The 18,754-nt window shown below is 51.0% G+C and overlaps 1 protein-coding gene across 1 annotated transcript in view; it reads left to right on the top strand.

Moving 5' to 3' along the window:
* Positions 1–17,000: 17,000 nt before the first annotated feature.
* Positions 17,001–18,754, top strand: part of SKOR2 (SKI family transcriptional corepressor 2) — a gene marked incomplete at both ends in the record, with an annotated part of 33,704 nt that continues 31,950 nt past the window's right edge. The window contains one exon of the mRNA XM_079717144.1: positions 17,001–18,754. This exon is cut by the window's right edge and continues 832 nt beyond it. Coding sequence (XP_079573270.1) covers positions 17,001–18,754 — 1,754 coding nt within the window.

The following is an 18,754-nucleotide window of genomic DNA, read 5'->3' as shown; positions in this document are numbered from 1 at the left end:
TTACCTGCTGCAGATCTGGGCCCCATCCCAAGCTGGCTGGCAGAATCCGTCTCTAGGAGTGGGCCACACTCACATTTGAGAACCAGGGTCTAAGGGCTCTGACTTTATTACCTGTCAAATGGGACTAACACGGGCCATACATACTTAATGAGACCCTTAGAAGGATCAAAATGGTGTGGGGTACGTAGAATAGTACACGGTCTGGCTTACTGACTAGGAGCACATTGGAGATCCAAACAGATCTGTGCTTGAAGCCTGGCTTTGCCACTTACCTGCTGTGTGGCCTTGAGAAAAAGTAACCTCTCTGAGCCTCAGTTTTCATAATCTATAAAATGTAGATAATAATGCCTAGCTCATGGGAATCACATAAGGATTAAATGAAAGCACATATGTAAAAATGCTTCATATATGCCTAGCACATGGAAAGTATTTTAATCATGGACACATTTTTCCTTCTCCTCAAAAACTATCTGCAACATGAGTCAGAGTACACTTCCTGTTTTACTAGTACAGTGAGTCTCACGAGACTGTTCCTACGGAACTTCCCAGCTCTGTCTTAAAAGTCTTGCCTTTCATAAGCAAGTGCCCAGGCTCTCTCAGTCCTGTTAAGCCAGGCTTGTAAATAGTTACTAGCCTGTTTATTTAGGACTAATAAATATCTTTGCTTTCTATGCCATTCCAAAGAGTTGATTCTCTCCTATTTCTCCCTCCTCCCCTCAATTTACAGACCTAAACTATGGGGGAATAGTCCTGCTACTGAAGACACCCTTCAAGAAAGCTAAAAATTTCAGCATATTAACATTTTCAGCATATTAACAGACAGTTGATATCTAAGGGTATATCTTCACAGTAGCTGGTACTATGGAGGGTTGCAAAAGAAAGGCAAGGTAGGCAAATTGCATGAAGCGAGAAGGTTAGCTTAAGTTGACCCAGGCAAATCCCTAGCAGTTATGCTCCTTAAACGGGGCTCCTTTACCTTTGTTCTCAATATCGCAGGTCAGAAAAGAAGAGGGTAGGGGCTATTTGGAGTGGAGCTTGGACAAAAGCACTTGATAAAGAAGGCCACCTCCTTGTCCCAAAGCCAATTCTAAAGTCTCCATCTGATACTGTCAGGAAGCCATCCTCCCCCAGCGGTCAATTCCTAGTAATACAAAAACGTACTTATTTATCCCACTGTCAACAGAAATGAATTATATCCTACCTCCCTGTCGTTGCATTAGGGAAGGAAGAAATGAAGGAAGATAATCTTCTTCAGTTGTAATTAACACTGGGCACGAGGGACCTTCCCGAAATGTTTGCACCAGCAACTCTCCTCCCACAGTGGATACAAACGCCCTCCTCGGGTGAGAGCCTTGGAGTTCCCCCCTCAGACATCTAACTGGACTCCAAACCCGGAAATCCTAAGAAAGAAACCTGTTTCCTGCGAGGCTTTCAACTTACACGCATTTCTGATCCCATTGCTGCCCTCCTTCATTTTAGGCGCCTTGATCGCCTAGGTAGGGATCCAATTTTTATACTTTCAAAGCACTCAGGGCTGGAGAGAGGCCCTTCTCCAGGCAAATCCTGCACGGCCGATCCTCGGAGCGCGAGAAGGCGCCGCTGCCTTAGAGCCCAGGGCCAGGGCCGCGCGGTGCGGTGAAAAGTAGCAGCAAGCAACACACACGAAACCTTCTGCTGAGCCTTGGATCAGGGACCTAGGTCCTCGCCCCTGTGCGCCACACCCGCCAGGAAGCTCCCGCCCCGCCTCCGCCTTCCGGTGACCCGTCCACCGCGAATCTCCAGTGCGGAGACCACCCTGGGCCACGGTTTCTCCCCAGCCGACTCCCGGGAACCCAGGGAGAGCGAAGCCCGGCATGACCCCTGTTCTCGGAGTACCTAATCTGAGAACACTGGGTCCCGCAGCATTTCCTGCCTCTAGGCTGAGAGAGGAAAGGGGTGGGGTGGACTGAAAGTTAAAGGCATTATCCTCCGCCCCTCCTAAGCTTCCGAACCGCACAGAAACTAGTCAGAGAAGCCCGGACTCGCGCCCTGAGCTTCTTGGACGCGACCCGGCTGGACTGCGGGCTGCAATTCGCTCCGCGAAGAAATCCAGTCCATCCACTGGCCTCCAAGAGGAGCTGCCGCTTACGACAGGGACGAGAACGGCCCGGTGCCTGCAGAGGCACTGGCAACCCTAAGTAGAAGCTTCAGGATGTGGAGGGCAAAAGGCCTCCGGCATTTCCTCGAGGCCCAGGGGGCAGGGCTAAGGGGGCCGCACAGACAGCCAGGGGAGTCCAGGTCCGCCGGCGGAAGGCGGAGCCAGGCCAGCCGCTGCCCCGGGGGAAAAGTTCCTACCTAGCGGGGCGCGGTAGGCCGCCGTGCGGTGCCAACTTCCTCCTCCCAGCGAAAGAACGCGCCCAGAGCAGGATTACAAAGAGAGCGGAAGACCCTTTTCTAAACCAAAGCCTCACCCCATACCACTGGCCCTTCCCTTCTCTTTGGAAACTCCACGCTGGAGCCTAGGGACCTACGAGTTCCTTCCTACCCGAACCGTGGGACGCTCAGAACACGCAGGCACTTTCTTCCAAGAACCCGCCGCGGAATGGAGACTGGAGGAGGGGAACGATTCGAGCTTGAACTGTTTGCACTCTGTCCCTCGATTATTAAGTGGAAAGACTAGGAAGTGTTCTCTCGTTGCCTGCGCGTGACTCATTCTGCAACCCTCTGTCCCCATTTCTTTTCCATAGAGAGGGCCGGTCTCAACTGCCAAAGCTCCAAATGTGGCCATAACCCCAGCCCTGCTCCCAGGCGTGCAGTAGAGATCGAAAGGCGTGGTAAAGAAGAGGTCTGCGTTTCCCATTCAGATAGCCACTTCTCTAGCCAACAGTCTCCTCCCCCCACCTCCAATTCTCCCACCCCAACCCCCGAAAAAAATATCACCGTCTTCGGTTATAAAGCTTCGATTTATATCGAAGCTTCTCCCGGTGAGAGGGTGCCGAAGCTTGCAGCGGGTAGCCAGAGCTGGGCGCTAAGGCCAGACTTAGATTTTTCTCCAGAAGCCAGTACAAAGTGGAACAAGTAAGGGGGGCACCACACCCGGAAACAAGACTTGACTTTGGGGGTGAAAAGCGCATGTAATCCGGAGACTTTCTCCCCCACTGTAGTCCAGCCCCACACCACCACCAGCCAGCCAACAGGTTTGCAAACCCTGTTTCAGGCCCAGGAAACTTGATCCCCGTGCATCTAGGAGAGGGGACTCCAGTGCGTGAAGTCACTGGGTCGCAAACCTGACTTGCTCCAACACAGCCCTAGGGTCGGCTGCGGCTTGCGGGCGTGTCGACTCTGCCACGCACAGTGGGTCTGGGTGCCTCCCACCCGCCAGCGCCGGGCTGTTCTCTTAATGAATTACTAATGAGTTAAAATTAGGCAGCAGGCTTAATTAAAGCGTAGAGGCAATGTGTTTACCACATTGTAATTGAACTCATTAGGGCTATGGCTTTTTGTTTTTTAAGCAGCCGCCTTCCTTCTCTGCGTCGAATAATCTATGGGAAGCGTTTATTAGAGAAGGAGGGGGTAGCGGAGAAACAGTCCATCAATTCTTTCAATGAAAAAGGATGAGAATGGGGGGAAGGGTAAAACCTCTATTCCGTGGATGTCTCGGTGGAGTCAGGGCTAGACCGAGGCTTCCCAAAGTTCCAAGGGTAGAATGATCTGATGAGCGCCCCGGCGTTTGGGAAGTTGCCAAGGGAGGGACCAGGCCTGAGCCAGAAAGGCTGCCTTTGTAACACCACTGTACTCCCAAACTCGGCCTATATCCCCACCATCCCCGGCCAAAGCGCTGCACTTCGACTGGACTCCCTGGCTGGTGCTCACCCTTCCAAGCGCCTGACGCTCATAATGAGATGGATTCTGCTAACTTTTCTTTTAAAAGCGGCATATGAGTTTGTCCCTAAAGCTTTCCTCCCTGGTAGTGCTGGGAAGGACTCATTCTCCTTTCTCCAGTTTTCCCAGCACTCCTCCCCACCCGCTGTTCTGAAGACGCACATTGGGTGCCCAGGATCAGCGCCCCCTACAAATCCGCCCCCCGCCCCCGGGCCTGACCTCACCTCAGGGGGTCTTTCCCCAGAAGACTGGGGGAGGGTGCCGGCTTTTAGCACTGCCCTCGGGCAACACAAGAGAGGCGCACCTGCGCGCCCTGGGATAACACTTCTGGCAGGGAGCCCAAGCTGCCTGCCCGGGCTGCATGCCCCCAGAGCAAATTGTTCCCTCTTGCCCCTGGCCCCACTCCAATTATCAGGTCTCCAGCCCTCGCCTCCTTTCCCTTATGTTTGTACCCCTGGGCGTGGAAGGGTGATGGGTGGGAGGCTGAGGTTGGCGCAGGGCTCCTCTCCTTGCCCTGCCCTGCCTGACCAACAGGCGGCGTCAGAGACCTAGGTCTGGGCTGGGGAGTGGGGGGTGCGGATCTGAGCAAGCTAAGCCGAGAAGCTGGGCTCGAGGAGAGCGACCCTCACCCCAAACTTACGAACTTGCCCAGGAAGCGAGTGGGAAGAGCTGGGTGTCTGCGGAAGACCACACAGAAGGGGAGAGTCAGGACGGGACAGAGTCGCAGTGGAAACCCCGACCGCGAGCGAGAGTGCAGAGGACCGCGGGCGACGGGCCGCGAAAGCGGATGTAGCGCGGGGGGAGGCGGCCGGCGCCGCGGGAGTCAGAGAGCGGCGGTGGAGCCGCGGAGCGCGAGGCAGGCGGGGTAGACTGAGCGCGGAGGGCTGAAGACCGCGAGGGCGGCGCAGACAGGTAAGTGGCCTCGTCCTCCGCGCTCGGCCTCCTCTCCTTTGGGGAAAAATGGGTTGAAAGGGACTCCAGGAACTTCTGACCGCCGTCACAACCACACAGCTGACCCCTACCTCCTCCCCTCCCCTCCCGCTTTAAACGCACACCCCTCACCGTTTGTGGGTTTTGTCAAACTCTCCCACCCTGTCCATCCCTCCTCCTCTCTCCGCCTGACCCGGGAGGTTGAGGTAAACTGTCTCTAATTTGTTGCTAAAAGATTAACTGCAGAGGGCAGGTCGATTTGATTAAGGCAATTAATCTTTGGTTACAATGTGCTAGTGTCATTTGCGTGCGTGAGGGCGGGGAGGGGGACCGTATAGAGAGAGAGAGAGAAAAAAAAGGCTAACGAGACTTTTTGGAGACGCTGTGGAAAGAGGCTACCCTGCCCGGGACTGCGGCCACGTCTTCGCTCCCACACCCCGCAGCCCCAGAGCCCACGCGCGGTTTCAGCACTTCCAAGCCGGGACAGCGACTCCCGAGGGCGCGGCTAGTAACTTCCGGGTCCCATCCCTGGAGTTCACACCTGGCAAGCAGGGGCAGGAGCTGACTGGGAGTTTGCACTTCGCAGGCAGAGGCTGGAGCTGACCGGGACGAAGGGTACACCCTCCCCCTTCCCCATTGCCCAACCACTGGGCTTCCCTTTCCCCACTTCAAAGCAGGATCCGGCCAAATACAGCCCCCCCACATCCTCAAGACTCAAGCCCACCTGGAGGCGGGAAAGGGAGAAACCCCCAAACGCTCCTAGTAAAGTTCCCAAAGCTGGAGTTTTCTCTTTTCGTGAATAATTAACGCTAGTCATAAATAACTGATGGAGGCAGGAGAAAAGGAAGAAGGAGGAGGAGGCAGGCGAGAGCCAGGGCGGCCAAGGAGATCGAAGGGTTTGTTAAAGGACCATTAAGTAAGCCTTGCTGGGAACGGTATTCCTCTGTAGATCGCAGAGAGGTTACACCCAGGCACCCCAGCGGGGGTAAAAGCAGGGAAGCAAGGCACCCAGGGGAGTGGGGTTGTGCTGACCAAGCCCGGAGCACCTACCCAAGACCCAGTCTCAGCACTTGACCCATTCCCTCTCCTCTATCCAGGACTCATCTTCCCAGAGCCCTTTGAACTCTAGTCATCCTCTAGCCATGTGTCATTCACATGCCCACACCCAAAGTGCAGAAGTTCTGGGCTAGATAGTAGAGGCCCAGGGGTGAACCTAGGCTTTGAGCTCTGTCAGTTCTTCCCTGGCCTGTGGCAAGTCCTGCCCACTCCCAGTTTGCAGGCACCTCCCCAAAGCCACCTCCTCACTCCATCCCAGACCCTACCATTTCATTCTTTTCAAAGTGGCCCAAAATTTTGGGACTTCAGCCTCTTGCTTGTTCATTCTCATCTTCCTACACCAAACCTTGAAGAACAGGGTAGTGTACACACACACACACACACACACACACACACACACACACACACACACTGCTCCATGCTCTTCCCTTGCCCCTCCATCATCTCCAATTCCTGACTTCCTTTGAGGGTCTTAAGCATGCTGACCTCTGGCACCTTGTGTTTGCCCCACCTCTGAACTGAGACTCTTAGGCAGCGGTCTCAGAATCTGGAAGAAAGCCTAAGAGGAAACCCTTGCTCCTAGGTTGGAGGCCTATGCCAGAGCCTTTTGGCCCCTTTAGGAGACACTGGCCTCTCACCAGATGGCTAGCCTCAGGTGGCCAGTGCATGCTTTCAGAGTGAAACTCCTGAGGGCCCTTAAGCTGAGCATCCAGCACAATCCTTCACAGGGCCTCACTGAGTCCATTCCACAAGCAAAGCCATGTCTTGTCTTTTCCTAGTGCAACTTGGGATAGGCCCTGGGAAGAAAATATTGTAGACTGTAGTAACCACCACTGGCTGTGAGGTTGGGTTCCAACTTGGGGGCAGGCAGAAGGCTTTTTGTAGCCTTTCCATTGGTTAACAGCTTCCACCACCCCCACTTCCCTAAGGACCAGCTCTGAATATACCAAAGGCCAGCCTGGCTTTTCTGGGTGGGAGCAGAGAGTAGCTTCCAAAGAGGAAGGTTGGTGGCCAAGCCTCAAGGAGTCTAGATTTTTAATGAAATTTTTCTCATCTTTATGTGATATGAAAGAAAACACTAAAACCAGTTTTATTTTCTCACCCACTTCATATCTATCCCAACACTCTCCACACCCTGAGCTCTTACCTTTTAAAGAACTGGGAAGTTCTGAATGGGGAAGGGAAAAGGCAAGAGAATAGGGACAGTTTTAGGGAATTGTCTTTCTGCCTCAGTAGGGATACAACAACCCAGTAGGGCTGTGAAACTAGACAAAGGGGTGGGAGGAAATCAGATCTGGGGGAGAGGAGGCCAGCCCTGGAGCCATGGGTTGTTTACTTCTCATATAAAATATAACTCCCCCAAGCAGGAAGTTACTGCAAACATGTATCAATAATGAATGAATCTCCTGTAATAAAATACTTACATAATTAGCACAAGTCAAGTGGTTGCATTATGTTAACCTTTTGCAACTCTGAGGTGGAAAATCTTGCTCCAGAATTCCTCAGAATGCCATTTTCATTCTCAGGAGAAGGTGAGAGCCAAGCGCTCACCCAGCTTTCCACTTTGTTACAATATGGTTTTCCATTTCTGAACCAGAATGTAAGTACTTCTGAAATATAACAGAAAACTCTCTTTGGTGAATTCAGAACAGTCATTAACATTCAGTTTTAAGTGAATGTTAACAGTAAATAAAGAAATCTCTTGATTGTAATCATAGTAACAAAGCAATAATTACCCAGTAGGTGGTCATCAGTAATGATAAATGTATCATTATTACTGTGTGAGTCTGGGAACTCCGTTTTGGAAAGTACTTCAGACTTTTTAGTAGCATGGCTGGTTACAAAGCATTTCTTAGCCTGCAAAAGCCATATAATTTTATACACAATTTAGGTGAAAATAAATTTAAATCTGTATATTACATTTTTAATTTCAAGTTAGTAATTAAAGTTGGGTCATTATATCTCCTCTGAAACCCTCAGTGCTCATCTCCACGGTTTGTTTGTACAATTTGTTTCTAAGACACCCAAGGTTACACAGTTCTAAAAGATGGAAATTTTAATTATTTGCCAACATTAAGAGTTTGTCAATGATATCATAATGCATCTTGAAAAAGTTTGGGATTGGTTATTGTCTTTGATCTGGTTAGCTATGCTTTCACTTTGAACCTCATGAGGGAAAGACTTTTTGCTTAAAAAGTACGCTTAAATACACAAAAATAGAAAATTCCTCTGAACATTCTCTCTGAATTTTCACTGGTTGCTATTTTTTCAGGGGAAAAAAAATCAGTGACTCAGATTTCTACCCCCTCTACCCTGGGATTTATTTTGCTATTATCTAATTTCACCTTTTGCTACCACTGAGCTAACAACTGCAGGCAGGAGGAAAGCTGAAGGCATGATTCTTATTGGGCAGCCTGAGAGCACATGATAGTTTAATAATGTATTAGCTAATGGGATCAAGCTTGATGGCAAAGTAGAACATTTTCAAATGGGGAGGGGTGAGAGGGAAGAGAACAGGAAAGGGGGAAAAATGCCTTTATTTCCCCAGGAAATAAAATCCAATGTTCCCTTCACCAGTGTCTCTGGGGAGATGTTAAATGTATATCTATGTCCTTTTCTCTCTTGTGACCTGTCAACAGACAATTTACAGCCCCTCCCCCTACTCCTACTGCTCTGCTTCCCCTCCCCAAGCTTTAAAAGATCCTGTTCCACACCCTTTCTGCATCCTCAGCCTCAGTTACACCTTAAATGGCTTCCCTGAAACAAAAGAGCCAGTGTTTTTTTGTTTGTTTGTTTGTTGGTTTTTTAAGCCTCAAACAGCATTTCTTGTTCTTGGTGGTAGTTGGAATCTTCATACAATTAAAGACTCTTTTGCATAAATCCACTGAAATACTTGCCTTAGTCTTCTCTCCCACAATCTCTTATTTCTTGCTCCACTGTCTCCTTTTGCTTTTCTCCCTTTTCTCCTCTCCCTTCTTTAGGAGTGGCAATCAAAAAAGGCAAGCATCTTTCCTTCTTATTCATTATTACAGCAGCATCTTTGAGACGCATCTTTGCCAATGAAAACTCCATGTAGATGCCTATCCTTTTGTTGTGGCGGCCTAGGTTATTCAGGAGCAGAGACAAAAGCCTGAAGTGATGTGATCTAAATGAGCTCTGGGGTTTTCCAGCTGGGACCACCTCCATTTCAAAGGACCCCCTCCCTCCCAACATGGGGAGGAGGGAAGTGGAGGGGGCTGGTACATATGTGAATGCATGCACAGAAAGAGAGAAAGGAGAAGACAGGGAAGGGAGAGAGCCTAGTGGGCTATTCCTTATGCCAATGTCCCTCTTTGATGCACATTCGCAGGTGTGTTCAGGAAGCATGCATCCATAGCCTATGTGTGTCCTCAGGTATTTTGTGTTCCTTTGAATTTTATCTTGGTCAACTAATATTTGCTAAGTAACCATCAAGTATACCAAGTTCATGTTCCATTCTGGATTTTATTACTTCATGTAAACTATGTGCACATGTGAGTTCTTTGCTGTGTTTACAAGTTTGTGAGGACTTGTGAAGAAATGTGAATTCTTTGTTATAAAAAAAGAAAGTCCAATAGCAAATGTTTCCATTAGTCCCTGGCCTCTGTGAACTGGTAGGGTAAGAGCTTCCTCTGCCACTGACCCAAGGACAAGTTTTCTTGTGAGAATGGTTTCCTCTGATTAAGGGGAATTAAGCCTTGGTTGCTTCTCCTACAGTCTTTATTTTCTTATTAAGGTGTTTGTTTGAAAGGTAAGAAAGAAACTACTGATTCCCATAGTCATTGGTGCATGAGGAACTCAAGGGGTCACTGGGGCAGGGATACAGTGCAAAATGTGTTCATTTTCTCTTCCCTTCCTCAATTATGGTTTAGATTTTTAGGTTTGTGCTCTCATTGTACTTCTCCAGGGATACTCTGGCCCCAGGAAAAGGGTTCTCATTTATGGACAGTATTTATTAAGAGAAGGCTCAGAGGCCTGTCTCATTTCTTCTATGATTTCCATAATGGATGAGTTTTGGTTTGCTCCTGGTCCTTGGTTTCCTTCATATAACTCCAGCCAGAGCAATGGAGGAAAAACCAGGGAGTCTAAGCTGGGCTTGCCAGGCTTTCTACCCTCTTTTGGGTAGAAAGAGGGAACTGAGGGCTATCAGCAATTATTATCATTATGGCCATTACCATTGCTAATTTTTGTTATCAACTTATTTTAACTTGGTTAAGCAAATAGTAGCTAAGGTTCTGGCCACCTGTATACAAAATAAACACTAGACCAATTAGGGGGCAGGGTAAAATTTTAATGAAAAGGACTAAGATTCCTCCGGGGAATTTGGTTCCCTCTCTGCTCACCATGAAACTAAAATGCTTTTGAAATCTTTTACTCTGGAGCTATTAAAGACTTCAAACATATCTTGTAACAGTACAGGCCTAAGCATGTCTCCATTCTCCGAGGAAGGTGCTTTTAAAGCTAACATGTATTAAATGACTACTGTGTGCCAAGCATTTTACATATATTATCTTATTTAATTCTCATAATACCCCTGTGGGCTACATATCAACCTCCTCATTTTACAGATGAAGAAACTAGGGCTTGGGGAGTTTAGGTATCAAAGCAAAATTCCACAACTAGTAAGTGACTGAGGAGAAATTTGTACCTAGTTTCAATCTAACTGAATCTCCTGTACTTTCTTTTTTTTTTTTTTTTTTTTTTTTTTTTTTTTGTTGCTGTACGTGGGCCTCTCACTGTTGTGGCGTCTCCCGTTGCGGAGCACAGGCTCCGGACGCGCAGGCTCAGCGGCCATGGCCCACGGGCCCAGCCGCTCCGCGGCATGTGGGATCCTCCCAGACCGGGGCACGAACGCACGTCCCCTGCATCGGCAGGCGGACTCTCAACCACTGCGCCACCAGGGAAGCCCTGTACTTTCTGATATGTGAGAATTCTTCTGTCCCTGGTAGTTTTGCCAGCCTTCCAGTTTCTTTCCGGGCCATGCAGGTCTACTTTTGCAGACTTGGAACTAATAGGGAAACCATTTCTTACCCTACCTGATGCAGCAATACCAATGCCAAGGACACCTATTTCAGGGACACAGAAGCAGTAATATTCTTGCCCAAGAGCTGAGAATGGGGTAAGAGGGAATGAGTGAGAGAGATAGAAGCTGTTTCTTTGATCTGTAACTGTCATGGGTTCTCCAATACCCAGGCTGGGAGTAGCATGAGAGGGAATATCTGGTGTCTCTAATTTTAATGAATTTATATTAAGGCCTTTATCTTCCTTTCGTGTCAATGCCGAACACAGGCGTGGGGGTGGGGAGTGGCTGGATTTCTCAGTCCTTTTAGACGGAGCAGGTGTGGCAGAAGTACGGGGGTGTGTTTCTGTGTCGCCCCTTGCCTCTTAAGTCTGCAAGGCCATGCTGGAGCCCAGAGCCGAATCTAGGGCTCCGATGATTGCAGGCTGGGAGGCTTCTTCCGGGAGGGCCTTGAACGCAGTAGGATCTGCTGCGCCACGGAGCTCTGCATTCGCTTCAGCACCGCGGACAACTCCTCGGCTTTGCCCTTCCTCTCGAACCTGCCGGGATTCCCACGCTGCCTCTCGGAACAGTCTGCTTCCAAAGTGGAGGGCACCCTGACCAGGTTTGGGTTCGCTTCAACCAATTGTTAAAAAAACTGCAGCTAGAAACCTCCATCCACGCTGCTGCAACCGCCGCGTGCGCCTGCATGGAGGCGGCGCTCCTCCAGTTCCGAGGGAGCCAGCTCGGTTTGTGGTTTTCCTTTGGGTCCGGTGTATGGGCTCCTTTACCTGTCGCTGGCCTGGGTAAACCGCAGCCGCTTGGAACGGAGATGAGAGTGGAAATGCTCTCCTCCGTGCGGTGATAGATCATGCAAACGGGTGACACCAGTTTAACCAATAAAACAATTTGAATCAATTAGCCGGCTGAGGAGAGTCCCGAGGTGTAAAATGCATGTCTGCTCGAATAGGAAAGCATTGATTAACTCGGCCCCTACCCGCTGCCTCCCGCCACCGCCTGCTCCTCCCTGCTGCCCGCCTGCCAAGGTCTCGGGGGCCAGGACAGGGACTGACAAGGATCAGGCGCCCCTGGTCCGGAAAAGGAAATTGGAAGGGCAGTGGAGAGCCATCAGGAGACCTGTTCAAACTTAGGGGACAGCAAAGAATCAGAGAGATAGTGAGTGACAGAAAGTTGCTCACAGACTCAAAAACGTATAAAAAGACTGTAGTTCCGAAGTCCAGCTCCAGACTGATGGTGAGGATTTGCTGGACCACGGAGTCTGGCTTTGAACAATTGTTCTCCACCTTCACCTTCCAAAAATATACTTGGCCTGACAGCTCAAACAGGCACCCCAGACTCACTGGGGAAATAAAATAAAAATGCTATTTTTAGAATTATTTGTGCAGAAGTACTTAACCTAACATCACACGTTTCTCTTTCCAGTGACACTTCTTTGCATTAAAATAAAGTCACAGGTTTGTATGGCAGTAAGCCACCAAGCTAATGTATAAATGTTTATGTTGAAAGATGAGGTAAGGGGGAGGCTACAGGTACCACTCAGGCATGGATTCAGTCCTCAGGGTAAACAAGGATGGGGGGGAAGGCAAACATTCATCCAGTTTCTCTTTTCAAAAAAAATAAGTTTTTACAGATTTTTTTTTTTTTTTAAGTAGGGATCTGTAGGGGATGAGGAGCCTTTTGGGGGCAAAGATGGAAACAGCGAAATAAAAGGAATAAAAGCACCACATGATCTTCCTTCTCAGCAGCGACCACGCATTTTCCTGTGGTACATTAATGAGGTGATAGGACTTTTCATTTCTCCCCATTTTCGGTCTTAAAATCTGCCCCATTTTCAGGCTTTCTTTCTAGCAGCCTGGGCTCTAGGAAGTGTAAGCAAGCCGAGACCTCCCTTTGTGGGAGCTCCTGACCTCAGAGAGGAGGAATAACCAGTCCGGGCCGGGAACCTTCAGAAGAGCAGGCGTGCAGGCGGCCTTCAGCCTTCCGCAGGAATGGATTCGTGAATGAAAATGACGCTCTTTTGGCAAATGAGCCAGGCAGGCATAGTGTGAGTTTCCCTTCTTCTAGGATGGGGGGCTTCGAGGGCACTAGGGAGGGAGCATTCAGTTGACTTCAGCCCCTTAGAACAGAGCCTAATTAGTGCCGATGGTGACTTCAGAAACTAGGAGTTGGGTGAAATATTATTTCACTGCCGTTTCAAACTTAGGCTCACACAAACGTTACAATTTTCATGGCTCTGAAACTGTGTTTTCTGCATATTAATTTAAAAGAGCCACAATTCCTGTATCCCTCCCTTTTTGTTCAATTGACTCCCTTTTGTTTTATTGACCTTTAATGAAGTGTTAAGATTTCACACTTTCACACTTGAATTTAGTGATGGTTTGTTGTTGATACTATGATGTAGTCCCCGTTGGGCTTCCGGGTTAGTGGAGGTTGTTCTTTCAACCATTTCTACAGTAAGACTGCCCAACTCTAAGGCTATGTGTTTCACCAGGCAGCAATCGAAAATTCAGCTCTGATAGTAAGGGAAAAACTTAAAAGATCTTCCAATCCCACCCCGTGTAGGTATTCTTCTTAGAATGTCCTCTAAATAAGCAGCTTCTTCCATTTCTGATAAACGAGAGGTGGTCATTTTGACTCCTAACAGCTGATCAATGAGGAAGTAATATACTGACACTTCACTGTATTGTATGTGTGCCTTACTTTGGGAAGCTATAGGAAATGGTCTTTTCCCATCCTACTTTTACTTCTTCTTCTCATTAGTATTATTACTATTTTCCTTTTTGTAAGGGTATGTTTCTACATAGTTCCTTGAGAAATTTACTTCTCTGGGAGCATTGGCAACTTGCCCAAGTGTGGGTCAAGGCTGGGGGCCTCCCTGCTTTCCTGTCTCACCTTTTCCTTGTGCTGAAGTGGCCTGCATGGGTTTTATAAATGGGATGGAGAACTATTCTGAATGAAGTTGACTGACGAGTGCACACATGCACTCATTGGGGTCCTCACTTTATTGCACACTTTCCAAAATAGAGAATGCCACTCTGTGTCTTGTCCTAAAAAGGCAAATGTGTGTTCAAAAGTGAAGACATTCTCCACGCTTCCTTCCAAGTTTTTAGATTGAGTACGCTTTGCAGAACGCACCCCCCCTGCCCCGCCCCGCCCCGCCTTTCTCATTTCACAGTTTCAAAGGAGCACTGAAACTATTCTATTCCCCGGCTAACTGTGATTCCTATATCTTCGGAGACACAGTGAGGCTACTGATTTGCACCGCGTACCTGAGAGATCATTCGCGAAGGAGGGTGGCTCAGAGAAATGAGGGGAGGAGACAATAACTGGCAGGGATACAGTCAATTTAGAGGCGTCCTTCTAGAATCCGGGGCCTCCAGGATCCAGGGCCCCGGGATCAGGCAGACTATATAGCTTTCCACTCCTAAATCAGATCTACGGCTCCAGCACCACTGCTGCGTTTGCTCAGTGGAGAGGTTGTTGGCAATTGCGGGTTGGTTAGGTGTTAGCTTTCGTGCCTGCTGAGAAAGGATCTCGAAGCTGCTCGCTCTCCCCCCTCCCTCCCTGTAACATGCCAGCCCTTTAATGTGGAGTGTCAGGGAGACGGTGACGTCACCTTGCCCGCTGGGTGGCGTCCCTTCGGTCCGACACGAGTTCAGAGACAGAGAAAGGCGCTGTCAGACTGCACTCCACCTGGGGCTCGCCTGCCGCGGATGTCCGCGCGCCCACACTTTCTACGGTCGAGGGGACGCCCCGCAGCAATTCAGGCGGTCATTCTCCGCGGGCCGGGGTACAAGCGCCATTAGAGCCGAAGAGCGCCAGGATCTTCACGCGGAGCCCTCTGAAGTCCCGCCCGCTGGATTCCAGGACCCGCTTGGATGCTTCGCCTCCGAGCGACCTCGGAAGATGGGCCGGCAGCCACGCGCGTAAAGACAGCTAGGGGTTACCAGGTACTGCCGGAACCAGCCGGCCCCCACTCGGCGCACAGCTCGCGGTTCATTATTTGGGATCCCGAGCGGTGGGATTTTCCGGTTAGGTTGGGGGCAGCGGAGGGCTTCGGTAGTGATTGTTTTGGGAGCCTGGGGGGTTAAGTTGAGGGTCTTTGGCTCGTCAGTCAGATAGGGAAGTTCGCCAGCTTTCTTTCTCAGTTCAACTAACTTTTAATTGTCTCTTCTTCCCTCGCTCTCTTTTAAAGGTCCCCCAACCTAAACCCTCTTATTTGTGTCTCTGCTCTGACAGGAGTCTCTGGAAGAGCTTGGGGTGGACCTGGAGCACACCCAGTAGGAGACACTTCTGCCCCGTCTACAGCTGCTCAGGCTGCGGGTCTCTAGCCAGCTCCCCGCTAGGCCAGGCCCGCTGCGCGCATTGCCATTATCCCAGGGTCTTATTAAGATAATAAGAATCTTGTTTGGGAGGGGAATGAGGATTGAAGGACCATTTGGCAAAGTTAGGGCTGGTTATATCCGGCCCAGGTATCACTGTGCCATTTAACATCCCGTCCCCTGGAAATATTGTCTCTGATCCATCCGAAGTGACAGGCCTGGCTTTCGTCTCGTTGATCGCATCGAGGTTTGTTCACCCTTCCTGGAGGCCACAGAACGTAATGAGAGCTGAGGATCCAGGGGTCAGAAGGGCGAAGGTTGTCGGGATAGAGGTCACAGGGGACCAGAGAGGACCAGGATATGACAATTTGGGTAAAGGGGTACACTAGTGTATTCACTGAAATCTCTGTAATAACAAACTCCAGTGCCCTTGGCGGAAAGTGGTGATGCGACGGCCACCGGTGATTTTCCAGGGCAAACGATAGTCTTATCAGCTGCCCTGGACAAGTAGCTGTGCAAAGGTCACTGCCAGTTTCGCAGGGAATGAGCCTCTTTGCTGGTTTTGACTTAGCAGTGTTGTCACAAAGGTTTCTTTCGCTTGCTTTTTCTATATTTTCAATTTACTGGCTGTTTTCCCCCATTAAGTATCCCGGTTGACCAGAGATGACAGGAATTTTACCTCAGGCCCAAGCCTGGGCTTCCGCTTTCAGCGCTCCCGCAGATTACCTAGTCCAAGGATTATTTCTACCGTGGGGCACTTCCCCCCACCCCCAATAAGTTAAAGAGATATCTACATAGATCAGAAAAAGAAATGTCACAGAAAGTGGTTCACCTTTCAACTAAATTTGCCTTTTAAAGCCCATCAGTAATGATCCCCAAGAATTGTTCAGTTTCTTTGCACTGTTTCTGGGCTTAACACTCTTGCCTGTACTTATTTGCTCATTGTCATGGAAATGACAGGCAAACAGTTTTTGAATATCTTCAAGTCTACAACTTCATCTTTTAAAGCCACCTATTGGAACCGGAACTACTCAATTTTAGCAAGCAGCTTTTTGAACCCTTGAAAGTGAAACGCCTGTTTTGGTGCAATTTTGCATATAGGTTTGTACATTTTCCCAAAAAATTTCTAATTAAAGTATCAAAATATCTAATGGCAAAGGTAAGGGAGAAGGGATTTCGTTTTGCTTTAATGAGCTGTGTCTCAACCAGTAGTGAATTTCCCCCAAGGAAACCACAGATGCCACAAAAATTACTTTTTTAAAGGTTTGGGTTTTTTTTTTAAATCAAAATCAATCTATTTTCAAGCAAATGCGACTGGTCTCTCTTTTAAAATTTGGGCTTCAATGGCTAAGCCTCAGTTTTCCATAACTTTTATAATCTGTACTAGTTACCACTGTCATCATTACTTCCTAATTTATAGCAGGAGTGCCATTTTATTCTAATAGCTTCTATAAATCGGGGATAAGGTCTTGAGTTTCTTAGGAACTGACTTTTTAAAAATTTACTTTGGATATTTAGACCCGAAGAAAAGTAATTCCAAATTCCTGCATTTCCAAAGGATGACCTTGAGGAAATTTAAGAGATGACTTCCTTTGTGTCCGAAACTTGGTTTCTTTGCCCAGTGATAATTATATCTTAACCAAAGCAAGGAAGTGATTATAATTCTTCAGTTAGCGACTCAACCCACCCCTCTCTTTGTAAACTGAAAAAGCTCTAGTCAACGCTTTCTCCTTTCCCTTCCAGTCTCCAGGGCCGACCCGGAGGGCTCGGCCCGGGCTTCCGCGGCGGAGGAGATGGCTTCCAGCCCGCTGCCGGGGCCCAACGACATCCTGCTGGCATCGCCGTCGAGCGCCTTCCAGCCCGACGCGCTAAGCCAGCCGCGGCCGGGCCACGCGAACCTGAAACCCAACCAGGTGGGCCAGGTGATCCTCTACGGCATTCCCATCGTGTCGTTGGTGATCGACGGGCAGGAGCGCCTATGCCTGGCGCAGATCTCCAACACCCTCCTCAAGAACTTCAGCTACAACGAGATTCACAACCGCCGCGTGGCGCTGGGCATCACGTGCGTGCAGTGCACGCCGGTGCAGCTGGAGATTCTGCGACGCGCCGGGGCCATGCCCATCTCATCGCGCCGCTGTGGCATGATCACTAAGCGTGAGGCTGAGCGTTTGTGTAAGTCGTTCCTAGGCGAAAACAGGCCCCCCAAGCTGCCTGACAACTTCGCCTTCGACGTTTCACACGAATGCGCCTGGGGCTGCCGCGGCAGCTTCATCCCCGCGCGCTACAACAGCTCCCGCGCCAAGTGCATCAAATGCAGCTACTGCAACATGTACTTCTCGCCCAACAAGTTCATTTTCCACTCCCACCGTACGCCCGACGCCAAGTACACGCAGCCGGACGCAGCCAACTTCAATTCGTGGCGCCGTCACCTCAAGCTCACTGACAAGAGCCCCCAGGACGAGCTAGTCTTCGCCTGGGAGGACGTCAAGGCCATGTTCAACGGCGGGAGCCGAAAACGCGCGCTGCCCCAGCCGGGCGCGCATCCCGCCTGCCACCCGCTCAGCTCGGTCAAGGCGGCCGCTGTGGCAGCGGCTGCGGCGGTGGCGGGAGGTGGCGGACTGCTGGGCCCGCACCTGCTGGGGGCGCCCCCGCCGCCGCCCCCGCCACCTCTGGCCGAGTTGGCGGGCGCGCCGCACGCGCATCACAAGAGGCCGCGCTTCGAAGACGACGACGACTCGCTGCAGGAGGCGGCTGTCGTGGCCGCCGCCAGTCTTTCGGCCGCCGCCGCCAGCCTCTCGGTGGCCGCGGCCTCCGGCGGCGCCGGAGCGGGCGGGGGAGGCGCGGGGGGCGGCTGCGTGACGGGCGTTGGCGCCGGCGCGGGCGCGGCGGCTGGCGCCAAAGGGCCACGCAGCTATCCGGTCATCCCGGTGCCCAGCAAGGGCTCGTTCGGGGGCGTGCTGCAGAAGTTTCCAGGCTGCGGGGGACTCTTCCCGCATCCTTACACCTTCCCGGCTGCAGCCGCCGCCTTCGGCTTGTGCCACAAGAAGGAGGACGCGGGCGCCGCGGCCGAAGCCCTGGGGGGTGCGGGCGGCGCGGGTGCGGCGCCCAAGGCCGGCCTGTCTGGCCTCTTCTGGCCCGCGGGCCGCAAGGACGCCTTTTACCCGCCCTTCTGCATGTTCTGGCCTCCGCGGACCCCGGGCGGACTTCCCGTGCCCACATACCTACAGCCCCCGCCGCAGCCGCCCTCGGCGCTCGGCTGCGCGCTGGGAGAAAGCCCGGCCCTGCTGCGTCAGGCCTTCCTAGACCTGGCCGAGCCCGGCGGCGCGGGCGGGAGCGCCGAAGCGGCTCCCCCGCCGGGTCAGCCCCCTCCGGTCGTCGCCAACGGTCCGGGCTCCGGCCCACCGCCTCCTGCGGGCGGCGCGGGCGCTCGCGACGCGCTCTTCGAGTCGCCCCCGGGCGGCAGCGGCGGGGACTGCAGTGCTGGCTCCACGCCTCCGGCCGACCCCGGCTCCGTGTCCGCGGCTGGGGCCGCGGCCGCCGGAGCGGG

The sequence above is a fragment of the Hyperoodon ampullatus genome, assembly GCF_949752795.1.
Source record: "Hyperoodon ampullatus genome assembly, chromosome: 13".
Lineage (NCBI taxonomy): Eukaryota > Metazoa > Chordata > Mammalia > Artiodactyla > Ziphiidae > Hyperoodon > Hyperoodon ampullatus.
This window is presented reverse-complemented; position numbering and strand designations above follow the sequence as displayed.